We start from the raw sequence: 18,608 nt of genomic DNA, 5'->3' as shown, positions 1-18,608 counted from the left end.
AGTCACTTAATCCATTATATAATGATGAACCAGGTTACCCCGGATACAAGACTTAGATGGGTGATAACTCAGTTCTAGAATGTTGTCCTTGATGAGAATGAATCTAAAAGTCTGTTGACATTCAGAATGGACTTAGTTTAGACATCCAGTCTGTATTCTAGTTTCATGACCAGAGACAAATCTTCAAAAGCACAGTGTTTATTTATTCAGAGTGGTACATGCATTCACACAGTGAATTTATAGGATCCTTCCCACCATATGATTGATATATCAAGTGATAAACGTTTAATTGATAAAATCACAAGTTATGGAAAAGTTGCGCTTGTCCTGATGTGAAAATGTACTTAAAAATTCTACAGCTGGGCTCCCGAGTGGCGCAGCGGTCTAAGGCACTGCACCTCAGTGCTAGAGGCATCCTCACCGGATGGTCTGGTAGAGGTCAAGTGTCCCTATGGTGCAACAGACCTTACCGTTGAAGAGGCAGTGAAGTCGAAGGATTTCTATATCAAGGAGCGAGGGTCTTACCACCTCCGTAAAGGCCATCCTTACTGGTACCAGGTCCAAGGTCAGCTCCACATCACTGGAAGGGACACCTGCTTCTTCGTTGGAAGCTTTGGTTGTCCACACGTCCCCTTCCAGCGTGACGACCTCTGACAGACTCATATTGCTCCTCCTGTCAGTATCTGTTTTCAGAGAAGACAATGGTCCAAAAATATTAAACATAGTACACACACACACACACACACAAGCTTTGTTTGACCCCGATTGGTGCTTATTTGACAAAGATACAGTTATTCAAGTGATTGCCGTCCGCGTCACCGGCGTGCCATGAAGACGTCGCTCTCTGACCAAATATGGTGTCCTATAGGATATACTACAGCCCTAATGAATGCTTTCTTAGTGTCCAACAAGCTTTCTCTACCCCCAACCTTGTTCTGAACACCTCCAAAACAAAGGTCATGTGGTTTGGTAAGAAGAATGCCCCTCTTCCCACAGGTGTGATTACTACCTCTGAGGGTTTAGAGCTTGAGGTAGTCACCTCATACAAGTACTTGGGAGTATGGGTAGACGGTACACTGTCCTTCTCTCAGCAGATATCAAAGCTGCAGGCTAAAGTTAAATCTAGACTTGGTTTCCTCTATAGTAATCGCTCCTCTTTCACCCCAGCTACCAACCTAACCCTGATTCAGATGACCGTCCTACCCATGCTAGATTACAGAGACATAATTTATAGATCGGCAGGTAAGGGTGCTCTCGAGTGGGTAGATGTTCTTTACCATTCGGCCATCAGATTTGCCACCAATGCTCCTTATAGGACACATCACTGCACTCTATACTCCTCTGTAAACTTGTCATCCCCTTATGAGATAAGCATTTCGCTACACTCGCATTAACATCAAGAAACAGTACTGTGCAGCCGTATTCATCGACCTGGCCAAGGCTTTCGACTCTGTCAATCACCACATCCTCATCGGCAGACTCCATAGCCTTGGTTTCTCAAATGATTGCATCCCCTGGTTCACCAACTACTTCTCAGATAGAGTTCAGCGTGTCAAATCGGAGGGCCTGTTGTCCGGACCTCTGGTAGTCTCTATGGGGGTGCCACAGAGTTCAATTATTAGGCCGACTCTCATCTCTGTATACATCAATGATGTTGCTCTTGCTGCTGGTGATTCTCTGATCCACCTCTACGCAGACGACACCATTCTGTATATATCTGGCCCTTCTTTGGACACTGTGTTAACTACCCTCTAGACGAGCTTCAATGCCATACAACTCTCCGTCCGTGGCCTCCAACTGCTCTTAAACGTTAGTAAAACTAAATGCATGCTCTTCAACCGATCGCTGCCTGCACCTGCCCGCCCGACTAGCATCACTACTCTGGACGGCTCTGACTTAGAATATGTGGACAACTACAAATACCTAGGTGTCTGGTTAGACTGTAAACTCTCCTTCCAGACTCACATCAAACATCTCCAATCCAAAGTTATATCTAGAATCTAGAATATTTTGCAACAAAGCATCCTTCACTCATGCTGCCAAACTGACCATCCTACCGATCCTTGACTTCGGCGATGTCATTTACAAAATAGCCTCCAACACTCAACTCAGCAAATTGGATGCAGTCTATCACAGTGCCATCCGTTTTGTCACCAAAGCCCCATATACTACCCACCACTGCGACCTGTACGCTCTCGTTGGCTGGCCCTCGCTTCATACTCGTCGCCAAACCCACTGGCTCCAGGTCATCTACAAGACCCTGCTAGGTAAAGTCCCCCCTTATCTCAGCTCACTGGTCACCATGGCAGCACCCACCTGGAGCACGCGCTCCAGCAGGTATATCTCTCTGGTCACCCCTAAAGCCAACTCCTCCTTTGGTCGTCTCTCCTTCCAGTTCTCTGCTGCCAATGACGGGAATGAACTACAAAAATCTCTGAAACTGGAAACACGTCTCCCTCACTAGCTTTAAGCACCAGCTGTCAGAGCAGCTCACAGATTACTGCACCTGTACATAGCCCATCTATAATTTAGCCCAAACAACTACCTCTTCCCCTACTGTATTTATTTATTTTGCTCCTTTGCACCCCATTATTTCTACTTTGCACTTTCTTCCACTGCAAATCTACCATTCCAGTGTTTTACTTACTATATTGTATTTACTTTGCCACCATGGCCTTTTTTTGCCTTTACCTCCCCTCATTTGCTCATACTGTATATAGACTTATTTTTCTACTGTATTATTGACTGTATGTTTTGTTTATTCCATGTGTAACTCTGTGTTGTTGTTTGTGTCGAACTGCTTTGCTTCATCTTGGCCAGGTCGCAGTAGCAAATGAGAACTTGTTCTCAACTAGCCTACCTGGTTAAATAAAGGACTTGTTCTCAACTGGCCTCCTGGTTAAATAAAGGTAAAATAAATAAAATCTGCTAACCATGTGACCAATAAAATTGGATATCTACTGCGGCCCTCATCCTCCCCATACAACACCCGTTCACTCCCCCCTATCTGAGATATCTACTACAGCCCTCATCCTCCACATACAACACCCGTTCACTCCCCCCTATCTGAGATATCTACTACAGCCCTCATCCTCCACATACAACACCCGTTCACTCCCCCCTATCTGAGATATCTACTGCAGCCCTCATCCTCCACATACAACACCCGTTCTGCCAGTCACATTCTGTTAAAGGTCCCCAAAGCACACACATCCCTGGGTCGCTCCTCTTTTCAGTTCACTGCAGCTAGCGACTGGAACGAGCTGCAACAAACACTCAAACTGGACAGTTTTATCTCCATCTTTTCATTCCAAGACTCAATCATGGACTCTGACAGTTGTGGCTGCTTTGTATGATGTATTGTTGTCTCTTCCTTCTTGACCTTTGTGCTGTTGACTTTTCCCAATAATGTTTGTAGTATGTTTTTGTGTTGCTGCCTTAAGTCTCTTTATGTAGTGTTGTGATGTGCGTTTTGTCCTATATTTATTGTATAATTTTTTTAAATCCCAGGCCCCCGTCCCCGCAGGAGACCTTTTAGTAGGCCGTCATTGTAAATAAGAATTTGTTCTTAACTAACTTGCCTGGTTAAATAAATAAAATAAAATGCATCGGTGTCTATGGGAGATACACCAAGTTAATCTATATACAGAATGACTCTCCACAACAGCACCATAGTAGCTCATTTTCATTCATTTAAATTTATTCAGCAGTAATTTCCATGGAAACCATATATCCAGCTTCACATATTTGTGCGTTTCACTTGTTTACAGATGATGTCATGTAAATAGAATGTTCTTTATGAAGGGTTAGAAAACAAGAACATGTCCTGGGGAAGAAGGGGATTGGCAGAGAGCTTAGTCAGGAGTGATGTCATAAGTAAAGCCCCACCTACTCTGTAGATTCCACCAATCCTACAGCATTATAGAAGGTACCAATAGATCAGCTCCACACCTGGAGATAAGCAGCATGGCCGGTTGGCGATCTTCCCCTCTAAAGACTTGATATAGGTGAGTGAACTCTGGCCAATCAATCAATTAACGAACTACAAGGGAGAACATACAACCAACAGAACTGCAGACCTGTCAATGTGTTCACATACACATGGTGCTTCAGAGGAGCTGGGGTGGTCTGCAGTGGGCCTGTGAGTGAGTCTAGGGGGCATTATCCATCTAACTTTGGCTTTTAACACAATCTCCCTACTCTGGGTACACACACACACAGGGGCGGGTCTGTAACAGTTCCCTTTATAAACATGAGTGATATTATGGCCTCTGGTCTAAACTGTAACTACCTGGTCGCAATAAATAAAGAGAGCGAGAGATGGGGAGGGGTGTTATACTCTGGGAGGGGAGTGAGTCCTGCCTCACCCCTTTAAGGGGGAGTGTCCTTGTGGTGGGCCAGCTAATCACAGAAGCATGATGAAAAGGTTTCCACCAATCAGATCAGCTTGCCGACGGCTGCAGCCAACCACAGCATGGCCTGGTGAGAGCGTTGTCCAATCAGAGCAGCATGGTGACAGGCTTCTCCAGGAACTTCCTGAACTCTGCGAGCCACTGAGCTCCGATCGCTCCGTCCACCACGCGATGGTCACAACTCAACGTCACCGACATCATGCTGGCCACGTTAAACCTACACACACACACACACACACACACACACACACACACACACACACACACACACACACACACACACACACACACACACACACACGACAGAGCACAGTACGATCACCATTAGTTTTAAAAGCCCTGTCCCTAACCCGTCAATATCACAATGACGTCACATTATGAAATCACGTCAATGAGGTCACCATCGCTTCAACCTGTCAATCTAACCAGTGTCACGTCAACCAGACCTACTGCATCTCTGGTGGTGCTGAAACCATCCACTCGTTAGTTTGACACCCCTTTATTTACCATTGTAGTATAATAGTAGTATAGTCTAGTATAGTAAAGTACAGTACTCTGAAAATGTATTTGCCCCCTTCCTGATTTATAATTTTTTTGCACATTTGTCACACTTAAATGTTTCAGATCAAACTAATTGTAATACTACACAACGATAACCCAAGTAAACACAAAATGCAGTTAAATTGATAATTTTACTTATTAAGGGGAAAAAGCTATCCGAACCTTCATGGCCCTATGTGACAAAGTAATTGCCCCCCCTTGTTAAATCATGAATTTACTGGTTAATCACATTTTTTGGAAAGCTGAGTTCAATTTCACTAGCCACACCCAGGCCTGATTACTGCCAGACCTGTTGAATCAACAAATCACTTAAATATAACCTGTCTGACAAAGTGAAGTAGGTCAAAAGATCTCAAAAAGCAAGACATCATGTTGCGATCCAAAGAAATTCAGGAACAGATGAGAAACAAAGTAATTGACATCTATCAGTCTGGAAAGGGTTACAAAGCCATTTCTAAAGCTTTGGGACTCCAGCGAACCACGGTGAGAGACATTATCCACAAATGGAGAACATTTGGAACCGTGGTGAACCTTCCCAGGAGTGGCCGGCCTACCAAAATTACCCCAAGACCGCAGCGACGACTCCTCCAAGAGGTCACAAAAGAACCCACAACAACATCTAAAGAACTGCAGGCCTCACTTAAGGTCAGGGTTCATGACCATAAGAAAGAGACTGGGCAAGAAAGGCATCCATGCCAGAGTTCTAAGGCGAAAACCACTGCTGACCAAAAAGAACAAAGGCTTGTCTCACTTTTGGCAAAAAAACATCTTGATTTTGGGAAAATATTCTGTGGACTGACGAGACAAAAGTTGAACTTTTTGGACGGTGTGCGTCCCGTTACATCTGGCGTAAAAGTAACACAGCATTTCAGAAAAAGAACATCATACCAACAGTCCAATATGGTGGTGGTAGTGTGATGGTCTGGGGCTGCTTTGCTGCTTCAGGACCTGGACGACTTGCTGGGATTGATAGAACCGTGAATTCTGCTCTCTACCAAAACATCCTGAAGGAGAACGTCCGGCCATCAGTTCGTGACCTCAAGCTGAAGCGCACTTGGGTTCTGCAGCAGGACAATGATCCAAAACACACCAGCAAGTCCACCTCTGAATGGCTTAAAAAAAACAAAATGAAGGTTTTGGAGTGGCCTAGTCAAAGTCTGGACTTGAATCCGATTGAGATGCTGTGGCGTGACCGTTGGTATATAGGAAAGCACAGCCACAAAATGCCCAGTGACACGAGCCTACCAGACGAGCTAAACTACTTCTACGCTCGCTTCGAGGCAAGTAACACAAACATGCATGAGAGCTCCAGCTGTTCTGGACGACTGTGTGATCACGCTCTCCGTAGCCGATGTGAGTAAGACCTTTAAACAGGTCAACATTCACAAGGCTGCGGGGCCAGACGGATTACCAGGACGTATACTACGAGCATGCGCTGACCAACTGGCAAGTATCTTCACTGACATTTTCAACCTGTCCCTGATTGAGTCTGTAATACCTACATGTTTCAAGCAGACCACCATAGTCCAAGTGCCCAAGAACACTAAGGTAACCTGCCTAAATGACTACAGACCCGTAGCACTCACGTCTGTAGCCATGAAGTGCTTTGAAAGGCTGGTCATGGCTCACATCAACATCATTATCCCAGAAACCCTAGACCCACTCCAATTTGCATACCGCCCAAACAGATCCACAGATGATGCAATCTCTATTGCACTCCACACTGCCCTTTCCCACCTGGACAAAAGGAACATGTGAGAATGCTGTTCATTGACTACAGCTCAGCGTTCAACACCATAGTGCCCTCAAACCTCATCACTAAGCTAAGGACCCTGGGACTATACACCTTCCTCTGCAACTGGATCCTGGAGTTCCTGACGGGTCGCCCCCAGGTGGTGAGGGTAGGCAACAACACATCTGCCACGCTGATCCTCAACACGGGGGCCCCTCAGGGGTGCGTGCTCAGTCCCCTCCTGTACTCCCTGTTCACTCATGACTGCATGGCCAGGCACGACTCCAACACCATCATCAAGTTTGCCGATGACACAACAGTGGAAGGCCTGATCACCGACAAGACAGCCTATAGGGAGGTGGTCAGAAACCTTTTCGTGTGCTGCCAGGACAACAACCTCTCCCTCAACGTAATCAAGACAAAGGAGATGATTGTGGACTACAGGAAAAGGAGGACTGAGCACGCCCCCATTCTCATCGATGGGGCAGTAGTGAAGCAGGTTGAGAGCTTCAAGTTCCTTGGTGTCCACATCACCAAAAAAACGATCATGGGCCAAACACACCAAGACAGTTGTGAAGAGGGCATGAAAAAACCTATTCCCTTTCAGGAGACTGAAAAGATTCGACATGCGTCCTCAGATCCTCAAAAAGGTTCTACAGCTGCACCACCGAGAGCATCCTGACTGGCTGCATCACTGCCTGGTATGGCAACTGCTCGGCCTCCGACCGCAAGGCACTACAGAGGGTAGTGCGCGTACAGCCCAGTACATAACTGGGGCCAAGCTTCCTGCCATCCAGGACCTCTACCAGGCGGTGTCAGAGGAAGACCCTAAAAATAAATTGTCAAAGACTCCAGCCACCTTAGTCATAGACAGTTCTCTCTGCTACCGCACGGCAAGCGGTACCGGAGCACCAAGCGGTACCGGAGCGGCAAGCGGTACCGGAGCACCAAGCTGTACCGGAGCGCCAAGTGGTACCGGAGCACCAAGTTGAGGTCTAAAAGGCTTATTAACAGCTTCTACCCCCAAGCCATAAGACTCCTGAACAGCTAATCAAAGGGCTACCCAGACCCCTCTTTTACACTGCTGCTACTCTGTTTATAATCATAGTCACTATAACTCTACATACATGTACATATTACCTCAACTAACCGGTGCCCCCGCACATCGACTCTGTACCGGTAGCCCCCTGTATATAGTCTAGCTTGTTATTTTATTGCTGCAGGTTAATTATTTGTTACTTTAATTTCCTACTTTTATTTCCTATTTTTTACTTATTGCTGCTGGTTAATTATTTGTTACTTTAATTTCCTACTTTTATTTTCTATTTTTTACTTAACACTTATTTTCATTTTTTTTCTTAACTTCTGAAAGCATTGTTGGTTAAGGGCTTGTAAGTAAGTATTTCACTGTAAGGTCTACACCTGTTGTATTAGGCGCATGTAACAAATACAATTTGATTTAGATTTTTGATTTGATCTCAAGGATGATCAATGGAAACAGGATGCTTCTGAGCTCAATTTCGAGTCTCATAGCAAATGGTTTGAATACTTATGTAAATAAGGTATTTCTGTATAATTTTTATATATTTGCAAAAATTTAAAAAATCTGTTTTCGCTTTGTCATTATGGGGTATTGTGATGTCATTGTGGGGTATTGTGATGTCATTATGGGGTATTGTGATGTCATTATGGGGTATTGTGTGTAGATGGATTAAATAAATACAGATACAAATCCATTTAAGAATAAGGCTGTAACATAACACAATGTGGAAGAAGTCAAGGGGTCTGAATACTTTCTGAATGCACTGTATGTGTAGAGGTAGTATAGTGTAGATGGAGTACAGCATATACAATGTATGTCCTAGTGTAGTTACCCTTTCTCATTGTCAGCGGGCAGCAGTCTCTTCTCTGAGCCCCCTACTGCCAGTATACATGCCTGGGGTAGTACTATAGTCTAGTATAGTGTAGTTATAGTAGTAGTGTAGTTACCCTTTCTCATTGTCAGCGGGCAGCAGTCTCTTCTCTGAGCCCCCTACTGCCAGGATACAGGCCTGGGGAGGGTTGATGATCGCTGAGAAGTTCTTGACGCCAAACATTCCCAGGTTAGAGATGGTAAACGTGCCTCCCTGAAACACAGTTTTAGAGGATTCTGGAACCAACTAATGCTGTGTGAGTGTATAGGATGTGTTTAACACATTTGTTTCAGTGTGTGTAGTTACCTGGAACTGGTGCGGCTGGAGTTTCCCGTCGCGGGCCTTGGCAGCCAGGGCTGAGACATCAGAGCTGATAGCAGCCAGTCCCTTGGTGTGGGCGTTGAACACGATGGGCGTTATCAGACCGTTGGGTGTACTCACCGCCACACTCACGTCCACCACATGGTTCCTACACACACACAGGTTAAACCTGACCTAAAGAAAACATGTGTTTTTGCATGGTGTCAGTGTGTGTACTCACTGTCGGATAACAGAGTCGAGCCATGAGGAGTTGGCTTCAGGGACCTTAAGGCAGGCCAGAGCGCTGGCTTTAATGATGAAGTCATTCACACTCAGCTTGATGTTCTGGGCCTTTACCTCCTAGGAGGGAGGGGGTGAGAGAGGGGGTGAGAGGGCGGGAGAGGTTATAGACAGACAGACAGACACACAGACAGCCAGAGAGACAGACAACAGAGATTCACAGAGACACAGCCAGCCAGCCAGCCAGACAGTCTCACAGAGAGACAGCCAGCCAGCCAGACAGTCTCACAGAGAGACAGCCAGAGACTCACAGAGACAGCCAGCCAGACAGACTCACAGAGACAGCCAGCCAGACAGACACACAGAGAGACAGCCAGCCAGACAGACTCACAGAGAGACAGCCAGAGAGACAGCCAGCCAGAGAGATAGCCAGAGAGACAGCCTCACAGAGACACAGCCAGAGAGACAGCCAGCCAGACAGACTCACAGAGAGACAGCCAGCCAGACAGACTCACAGAGAGACAGTCAGACAGACACTCACAGAGAGACAGCCAGAGAGACAGCCAGCCAGACAGACTCACAGTGAGACAGCCAGAGAGACAGCCAGCCAGACAGACTCACAGAGAGACAGCCAGCCAGACAGACTCACAGAGAGACAGACAGAGAGACAGACAGACAGACTCACAGACAGACTCACAGAGAGACAGCCAGAGAGACAGCCAGAGAGACAGCCAGCCAGCCAGACAGACTCAAAGAGAGACAGCCAGCCAGACGACAGACAGACTCACAGAGAGACAGCCAGAGAGGCAAACTCACAGAGAGACAGCCAGCCAGACAGACAGACTCACAGAGAGACAGCCAGCCAGACGACAGACAGACAGACAGACAGACTCACAGAGAGACAGCCAGCCAGACGACAGACAGACTCACAGCGTTGAGCTCCATGCGTAGTTCTAGGACTTGGTCCATGTTGACGTCAACAGACAGGTAGTAGTGGGGAATGGTCTGTTTCGACTGCATCAGCCTCTGGGCTATCACCTAGGTAAAAACAATATCACCTGATATTAAAGTCACATGCCACACCCTGTCCTCCTCCAGTCAGATATAACGTTGACTAATACATATTTACACCATCACATTGTTGAAGACTTGCTTCTGATTGGCTTGAAGGGCATTCTAGAGCGTGCATGATTTCCCTACAACACAGGGTATATCAGCACGGTAGAATTCAATGGCTATAGTTCATTCTTACATGTTCTACGTTTCAGCTACTTTTGAAAGCAAAAGTCGAATTGAAAAAATTATTGGCTTTGTGTTAAATTGGATTTTCATAATGGCAAGCTAGGAATGATGGTTTGGTTAGCTAAACTAGCGAGTCTGTTTGGTTACCACGGCCACTACAGTAGCTATCTAGCCAATTTGAACCCAGTTCTAGTGGTCAAGGAACCCAGTTCTAGTGGTCAAGGAACCCAGCTCTAGTGGTCAAGGAACCCAGCTCTAGTGGTCAAGGAACCCAGCTCTAGTGGTCAAGGAACCCAGCTCTAGTGGTCAAGGAACCCAGCTCTAGTGGTCAAGGAACCCAGCTCTAGTGGTCAACGAACCCAGCTCTAGTGGTCAAGGAACCCAGTTCTAGTGGTCAAGGAACCCAGTTCTAGTGGTCAAGGAACCCAGTTCTAGTGGTCAAGGAACCCAGTTCTAGTGGTCAAGGAACCCAGTTCTAGTGGTCAAGGAACCCAGCTCTAGTGGTCAACGAACCCAGCTCTAGTGGTCAACGAACCCAGCTCTAGTGGTCAACGAACCCAGCTCTAGTGGTCAACGAACCCAGCTCTAGTGGTCAACAAACCCAGCTCTAGTGGTCAACAAACCCAGCTCTAGTGGTAAACAAACCCAGCTCTAGTGGTAAACAAACCCAGCTCTAGTGGTAAACAAACCCAGCTCTAGTGGTAAACAAACCCAGCTCAAGTGGTAAACAAACCCAGCTCAAGTGGTAAACAAACCCAGCTCAAGTGGTAAACAAACCCAGCTCAAGTGGTAAACAAACCCAGTTCTAGTGGTAAAGGAACCCAGCTCTAGTGGTAAACAAACCCAGCTCTAGTGGTAAACAAACCCAGTTCTAGTGGTCAAGGAACCCAGTTCTAGTGGTCAAGGAACCCAGTTCTAGTGGTCAAGGAACCCAGTTCTAGTGGTCAAGGAACCCAGTTCTAGTGGTCAAGGAACCCAGTTCTAGTGGTCAAGGAACCCAGTTCTAGTGGTCAAGGAACCCAGTTCTAGTGGTCAAGGAACCCAGCTCTAGTGGTAAACAAACCCAGCTCTAGTGGTAAACAAACCCAGTTCTAGTGGTCAAGGAACCCAGTTCTAGTGGTCAAGGAACCCAGTTCTAGTGGTCAAGGAACCCAGTTCTAGTGGTCAAGGAACCCAGTTCTAGTGGTCAAGGAACCCAGTTCTAGTGGTCAAGGAACCCAGTTCTAGTGGTAAATGTGGTAAATTATAGCCGTGGTATAAAAGGGATAATGAACTCGAGGCCCTATGTGTTCTCTGGAAAGTAATGCAACTCCGTGGAAGGTTAGTTACTCTGCTGGTCCGTTGTGGAACACTCCTTCCACGTCGTTGATTATCCCTCACACACACACACACACACTCACCCAAAATGTGGATCAATAAATAGCACAGTGAACATGTTAAATGGTGAAATAAATATGAAACAGTAAATCGATCTTTGTTAATTGATTTCAATAATATATTTTTTGTATTTTCAATAAACGTATATTTAAAAACATGGTATGATCGTGTGACCTTAATGCCTCTAGCTTAACAATGCGCAGCCAAAATATACAACAATTTGTGATATTGTGTTCAAGTAAACAGAGGACTTTGTATTTGTATGCTTTTAGCATGACTTGGACCTGTTAATGCCGCTAACGCACAGAGCCCTCCTTGGCTTGCTAGCTCAGCTCACCCGTCGGATGTTGCTGATGGGGACGTCGGTGAAGGTGCCTGTTGACACAGCAACGGCTGGGGAGGGAGTAGCGGCAGGGCTAGGGGCGGCTGACACCGGAGCCTACACAAACACACAGAAACACCCACAAAATTACATCCCATGTTGAGTGAACACTGCATCAGATCTGTGTCTACAGACCATAAATCAATGGAAGTCTCATAACCCAATACTAAGCAAAGCATTGGTAATAATCAATACTAAGCAAAGCATTGGTAATAATCAATACTAAGCAAAGCATTGGTAATAATCAATACTAAGCTAAGCATTGGTAATAATCAATACTAAACAAAGCATTGGTAATAATCAATACTAAGCTAAGCATTGGTAATAATTAATACTAAGCTAAGCATTGGTAATAATCAATACTAAGCAAAGCATTGGTAATAATCAATACTAAGCAAAGCATTGGTAATAATCAATACTAAGCAAAGCATTGGTAATAATCAATACTAAGCTAAGCATTGGTAATAATCAATACTAAGCTAAGCATTGGTAATAATCAATACTAAGCTAAGCATTGGTAATAATCAATACTAAACAAAGCATTGGTAATAATCAATACTAAACAAAGCATTGGTACTGGATATTATAGGTGAATGCACCAATTTGTAAGTCGCTCTGGATAAGAGCGTCTGCTAAATGACTTAAATGTAAATGTAAATGTAATAATCAATACTAAGCTAAGCATTGGTAATAATCAATACTAAGCTAAGCATTGGTAATAATCAATACTAAGCTAAGCATTGGTAACAAGAATCCGACGGCGAGTGGGTAACCCGCCTCTACCATCATTCCTATTAGCCAACGTGCAAATCACTGGATGAGCTCCGATCAAGACTGTCCTTTTTATTCCACCTTTATTTAACCAGGTGGCCAGTTGAGAACAAGTCCTTTATTTAACCAGGTGGCCAGTTGAGAACAAGTCCTTTATTTAACCAGGTAGGCTAGTTGAGAACTGCGACCTGGCCAAGATAAAGCAAAGCAGTGGGACAAAAACAACACAGTTACATATGGGATAAACAAAAGTACAGTCAATAACACAATAGAAAAAAATCTGTATACAGTGTGTGCAAATGAAGTAAGGAGGTATGGCAATAAATAGGCCAACAATTTAGCAACTTACACTGGAGTGATATGTGCAGGTGAGGATGAGCAAGTAGAAATACTGGTGTGCAAAACGGGACATCAAAAACTGTAATATCTTTATGTTTCACCGAACTGTAGCTGAACGACGACAGGGATAACATACAGCTGGCTGGGTTTTAACTGCATCAGCATGATAGAACTGCTGCCTCCGGTAAGACAAGGGGTGGTTTGTGTATTTGTCAACCGCTGGTGCACGAAATCTATTATTGAAGTCTCAAGGTTTTGCTTGCCTGAGGTAGAGTATCTCATGATAAGCTGTTGACCACACTATCTACCAAGAGAGTTTTCATCTGTATTTTTTGTTTCTCTTTCTATTAACCACCACAAACCGATGTTGGCACTAAAACTGCACTCAATGAGCTGTATACGGCCATAAGCAAACAGGAAGATGCTCATCCAGAGGCGGCTCTCCTAGTGGCCGGGGACTTTAATGCAAGGAAACTTAAATCTGTAACCAGCATGTTACATATTCAACAAGAGGAGAAAAAAAAATGAAACAAAAAAAACTCTAGACAACCTTTACTCCACACACAGGGACACGTACAAAGCTCTCCCTCGCCCTCCATTTGGCAAATCTGACCATAACTCTATCATCCTGATTCCTGCTTACAAGAAAAAACTAAAGCAGGAAGTACCAGTGACTCATTCAATACGGAAGTTCTCAGATGACGCAGATGCTAAACTACAGGACTGTTTTGCTATCACAGACTGGAATATGTTCCGGGATTCTTCCGATGGCATTGAGGAGTACACCACATCAGTCACTGGCTTTATCAATAAGTGCATCGATGACGTCATCCCCACAGTGACCGTACGTACATACCCCAACCAGAAGCCATGGATTACAGTCAACATCAGCACTGAGCTAAAGGGTAGAGCTGCCGCTTTCAAGGAGCGGGACTCTAACCCGGAAGCTTATAAGAAATCCTGCTACGCCCTCCGACGAACCATTAAACAGCCAAAGCTTCAATACAGGACTAAGATTGAATCCTACTACAACGGCTCTGACACTCGTCGGATTTGGGAGGGCTTGCAAACCATTACGGACTACAAAAGGGAAGCACAGTCATGAGCTGCCAGTGACACGAGCCTACAGGACATGCTAAATGACTTCTGTGTGTGCTTCGAGGCAAGCAACACTGAAGCATGCATGAGAGCACCAGCTGTTCTGGACAACTGATGCAATCTCTATTGTACTTCACACTGCCCTTTCCCACCTGGACAAAAGGAACACTTATGTGAGAATGCTGTTCATTGGTTACAGCTCAGCGTTCAACACCATAGTGATGAGCTTTGAGGGCACTAAGGACCCTGGGACGAAACATCTCCCTCTGTACTGGATCCTAGACTTCCTGAACTGGGTTCCTTGACAACTAGAACTGGGTTCGTTAACCACTAGAGCTGGGTTCCTTGACCACTAGAGCTGGGTTCCTTGACCACTAGAGCTGGGTTCCTTGACCACTAGAGCTGGGTTCCTTGACCACTAGAGCTGGGTTCCTTGACCAGCACCATCACTAAGTTTGCCGACAACACAACAGTGGAAGGCCTGATCACCGACAACAATGAGACAGCCTATAGGGAGCAGGTCAGAGACCTGGCAGTGTGGTGCCAGGATTACAACCTCTCCCTCAACGTGATGAAGACAAAAGGAGATGATCGTAGACTACAGGAAAAGGAGGACTGAGCACGTCCCCATTCTCATCGACGGGGCTGTAGTAGAGCAGGTTGAGAGCTTCAAGTTCCTTGGTGTCCACATCACCAACAAACTGTCATGGTCCAAACACACCAAGACAGTTGTGAAGAGGGCACAACAATGCCTACTCCCCTTCAGGAGACTGAAAAGATTTGGCATGGGTCCCTAGATCCTAAAAAAGTTATTCAGCTGCACCATCGAGAGCATCCTGACTGGTTGCATCACCGCCTGGAATGGCAATTGTTCGGCCTCCGACCACAAGGCACTACAGAGGGTAGAGCGTACGGCCCAGTACATCACTGGGGCTAAGCTTCCTGCCATCCAGGACCTCTATACCAGGCAGTGTCAGAAGGAGGCCCTAAAATTGTCAAAGACTCCAGCCACCCTAGTCATAGACTGTTCTCTCTGCTACCGCACGGCAAGCGGTACCGGAGCTCCAAGTCTAGGTCCAAGAGGCTTCTAAACAGCTTCTACTCCCAAACCATAAGACTCCTGAACTATTAACCAAATGCCCACTCAGACCATTTGCATTGACACCCCCCCCCACATACACACATTCTTACACTGCTGCTACTCTGTTTATTATCCATGCATAGTCACTCTACCTACATGCACATATTACCTCCACTAACCTGTGCCCCCACACATTGACTCTGTACCGGTACCCCCTGTATATAGCCTCCACATTGACTCTGTACCGGTACCCCCTGTATATAGCCTCCACATTGACTCTGTACCAGTACCCCCTGTATATAGCCTCGTTACTGTTATTTTATTGTTGCTATTTAATTATTTGTTATTTAAATGTTCTTTTTTTTCTTAACTGCATTGTTCTTTAGGGGCTTGTAAGTAAGCATTTCACTGTGAGGTCTACTACACCTGTTGTATTCAGCATTTCACTGTGAGGTCTACACCTGTTGTATTCAGCATTTCACTGTGAGGTCTACTACACCTGTTGTATTCAGCATTTCACTGTGAGGTCTACTACACCTGTTGTATTCAGCATTTCACTGTGAGGTCTACTACACCTGTTGTATTCAGCATTTCACTGTGAGGTCTACTACACCTGTTGTATTCAGCATTTCACTGTGAGGTCTACTACACCTGTTGTATTCAGCATTTCACTGTGAGGTCTACTACACCTGTTGTATTCAGCATTTCACTGTGAGGTCTACTACACCTGTTGTATTCAGCATTTCACTGTGAGGTCTACTACACCTGTTGTATTCAGCATTTCACTGTAAGGTCTACTACACCTGTTATATTCAGCATTTCACTGTGAGGTCTACTACACCTGTTGTATTCAGCATTTCACTGTAAGGTCTACTACACCTGTTGTATTCAGCATTTCACTGTGAGGTCTACGATACCTGTTGTATTCAGCATTTCACTGTGAGGTCTACGACACCTGTTGTATTCAGCATTTCACTGTGAGGTCTACTACACCTGCTGTATTCAGCATTTCACTGTGAGGTCTACTACACCTGCTGTATTCAGCATTTCACTGTGAGGTCTACTACACCTGTTGTATTCAGTATTTCACTGTAAGGTCTACTACACCTGTTGTATTCAGCATTTCACTGTGAGGTCTACTACACCTGTTGTATTCAGCATTTCACTGTGAGGTCTACTACACCTGTTGTATTCAGCATTTCACTGTGAGGTCTACTACACCTGTTGTATTCAGCATTTCACTGTGAGGTCTACTACACCTGTTGTATTCGGCACATGTGACTAATACAATTTCATTTGATTCAATACTAAGCTAAGCATAATAATCAATCCTAAGCATTAATAATAATAATCAATATTAAGCATTAAAAACCATCTAGGATAAACACAGTGTGTATGTGGTGACTTACAGCAGGGACAGCCTTGGAGGGGACAAAGGTCTCAATGTCTTTCCTGGTGACTCTACCATCAGGACCAGAGCCTGAAAAACACACACACGCACACGCACACGCACACACGCGCGTCAGAGAGGTGTGTGTGTGTGTGTGTGTGTGTGTGCGTGCGCGTGTGTGTGTAAACTCACCGCTGACCTGGGCCAGGTCAATGCCCTTCTCAGCAGCGAGCGTCTTGGCGAGCGGGCTGACGAAAACACGCCCTTTCCTGGGGGTTGCTGGGGCAACGGGGGCTGGGCTAGGGAGGGGCGCTGCATGACTGGGGGCTGCAACCTAGCACACACACAATGTTGTTGTATCTATGAGTTGACTTACAGGTATTCTCCAGTCTGTCAGAAAACCATCTAGAAAATGTCTAATTAGCTAGCAAGTTAGAGTACAAGATCTCTAACAATGCTAGCTAACAAGTTATAGTACAAGATCTCTAACAATGCTAGCTAACAAGTTATAGTACAAGCCATCAGAATGTTTTGTGTTACCGGGGCAGGTAGTGGGGCGGAGACATCAGCCCCTGCTGTCTCTACGTAGTCACTGAAGGCAGCGATGTCACTCTCCTTCTCCACGATGATGCAGAGAGGAGCGCCCAGCGGAACGTCACGCGTTCCCTCAGACACCATGATCTTCGCCAGGTAACCCTCCTCCTGCACCTCAAACCCTGCGCACACACACGACTAACATCAATGTGTACAGTGTGGTAGTGCTGCGTGGGTCAGCTGTTTTGTTTATCCACACCTGCCCGTAATAGTTAATAACCCATCGACAACCACCGGACTCTGTGATAGTGACAATGTGAGGCCCCCAACCGACCCTGACCCCTAATATAGAAAACTCCCTGCACAGTCAGAGATGACACGGTGATGTTTAATTTGACAGGGGGTGCAGGATATATATGTTTAATTTGACAGGGGGTGCAGGATATATATTTTAAATTTGACAGGGGGTGCAGGATATACATTTTTAATTTGACAGGGGGTGCATGATATATATTTTTAATTTGACAGGGGGTGCAGGATATATATTTTTAATTAGACAGGGGGTGCAGGATATATATTTTTAATTAGACAGGGGGTGCAGGATATATATTTTTAAGCCTAATTTAGATAAGCTCCATGTTTCTGCTCATAATTCCCAACATTTTGGTAGGCCAGGATATTACTAGTTTATAATTAGATACATGCAGCAGCTCTGTCATTACTGCCCTAGAAGACTAAATAAATCATTGTTCACCAATGTCATAAAATCGATGAATGCTTCAATCTAGTTGACATCGGTAAAGTTCTCTAATCTCTGTTTAGGGACCGGAGAGAAAATGCATTAAAAAAAAAAAAACAGAGAAGATTTTCCATTTAAAATGTCCAAATGACATCAGTTTGACTGGTTTCTAGAAATGAAAAGCTGTGAAAATTAGAAAACTACACGTTTCTTATTTCAGTTTGGCTTGGATGCATATTTTGTTGTTGAACTCCTATCAGCTTTTATGATGCTGATAAACACAGCACCTTTATAGACGGTCCCTAACCGCACAATAGTTCTCTCAGATGCTGAAATAAAGAATTTCTCCACTCAAGTTAGCCAGTCCAAATTTACATTTGGCATATCATTTTACCGTGAGATGCTTAAATCTGCAGGAATTAATATTAGCCCAGTTTCGCACGCGTTACCAGAAATCTCACGATGTTGCGCATCTGGGTGTAGAAACTCTGTGATCC

General features: G+C 45.1%; 1 protein-coding gene across 4 annotated transcripts in view; it reads right to left on the bottom strand.

The window, feature by feature from the left end:
* The window catches only part of LOC115153791 (dihydrolipoyllysine-residue acetyltransferase component of pyruvate dehydrogenase complex, mitochondrial), a 37,748-nt gene that overhangs the window by 6,623 nt on the left and 12,517 nt on the right, over nt 1-18,608 (bottom strand). For 2 of the 4 annotated variants that reach the window (XM_029699374.1, XM_029699375.1), the window contains exons 6-12: nt 17,379-17,554; nt 17,031-17,172; nt 16,858-16,928; nt 12,115-12,216; nt 10,089-10,196; nt 9,160-9,278; nt 8,982-9,087 (exon numbers count right to left, since the gene is read on the bottom strand). In XM_029699374.1, the coding sequence (XP_029555234.1) occupies nt 8,982-9,087; nt 9,160-9,278; nt 10,089-10,196; nt 12,115-12,216; nt 16,858-16,928; nt 17,031-17,172; nt 17,379-17,554 (824 nt within the window). Of the gene's footprint in view, nt 1-3,679; nt 4,630-8,579; nt 8,623-8,694; nt 8,832-8,924; nt 9,088-9,159; nt 9,279-10,088; nt 10,197-12,114; nt 12,217-16,857; nt 16,929-17,030; nt 17,173-17,378; nt 17,555-18,608 lie in introns of those variants that run through there. The other 2 variants (XM_029699373.1, XM_029699372.1) reach the window with 2 other exon arrangements.

This window comes from Salmo trutta, chromosome 19, assembly GCF_901001165.1.
Source record: "Salmo trutta chromosome 19, fSalTru1.1, whole genome shotgun sequence".
NCBI classification, from domain to species: Eukaryota; Metazoa; Chordata; class Actinopteri; order Salmoniformes; family Salmonidae; genus Salmo; species Salmo trutta.
The sequence above is the reverse complement of the archived record's forward strand: the minus strand, read 5'-3'. Positions and strand labels throughout refer to the sequence as shown.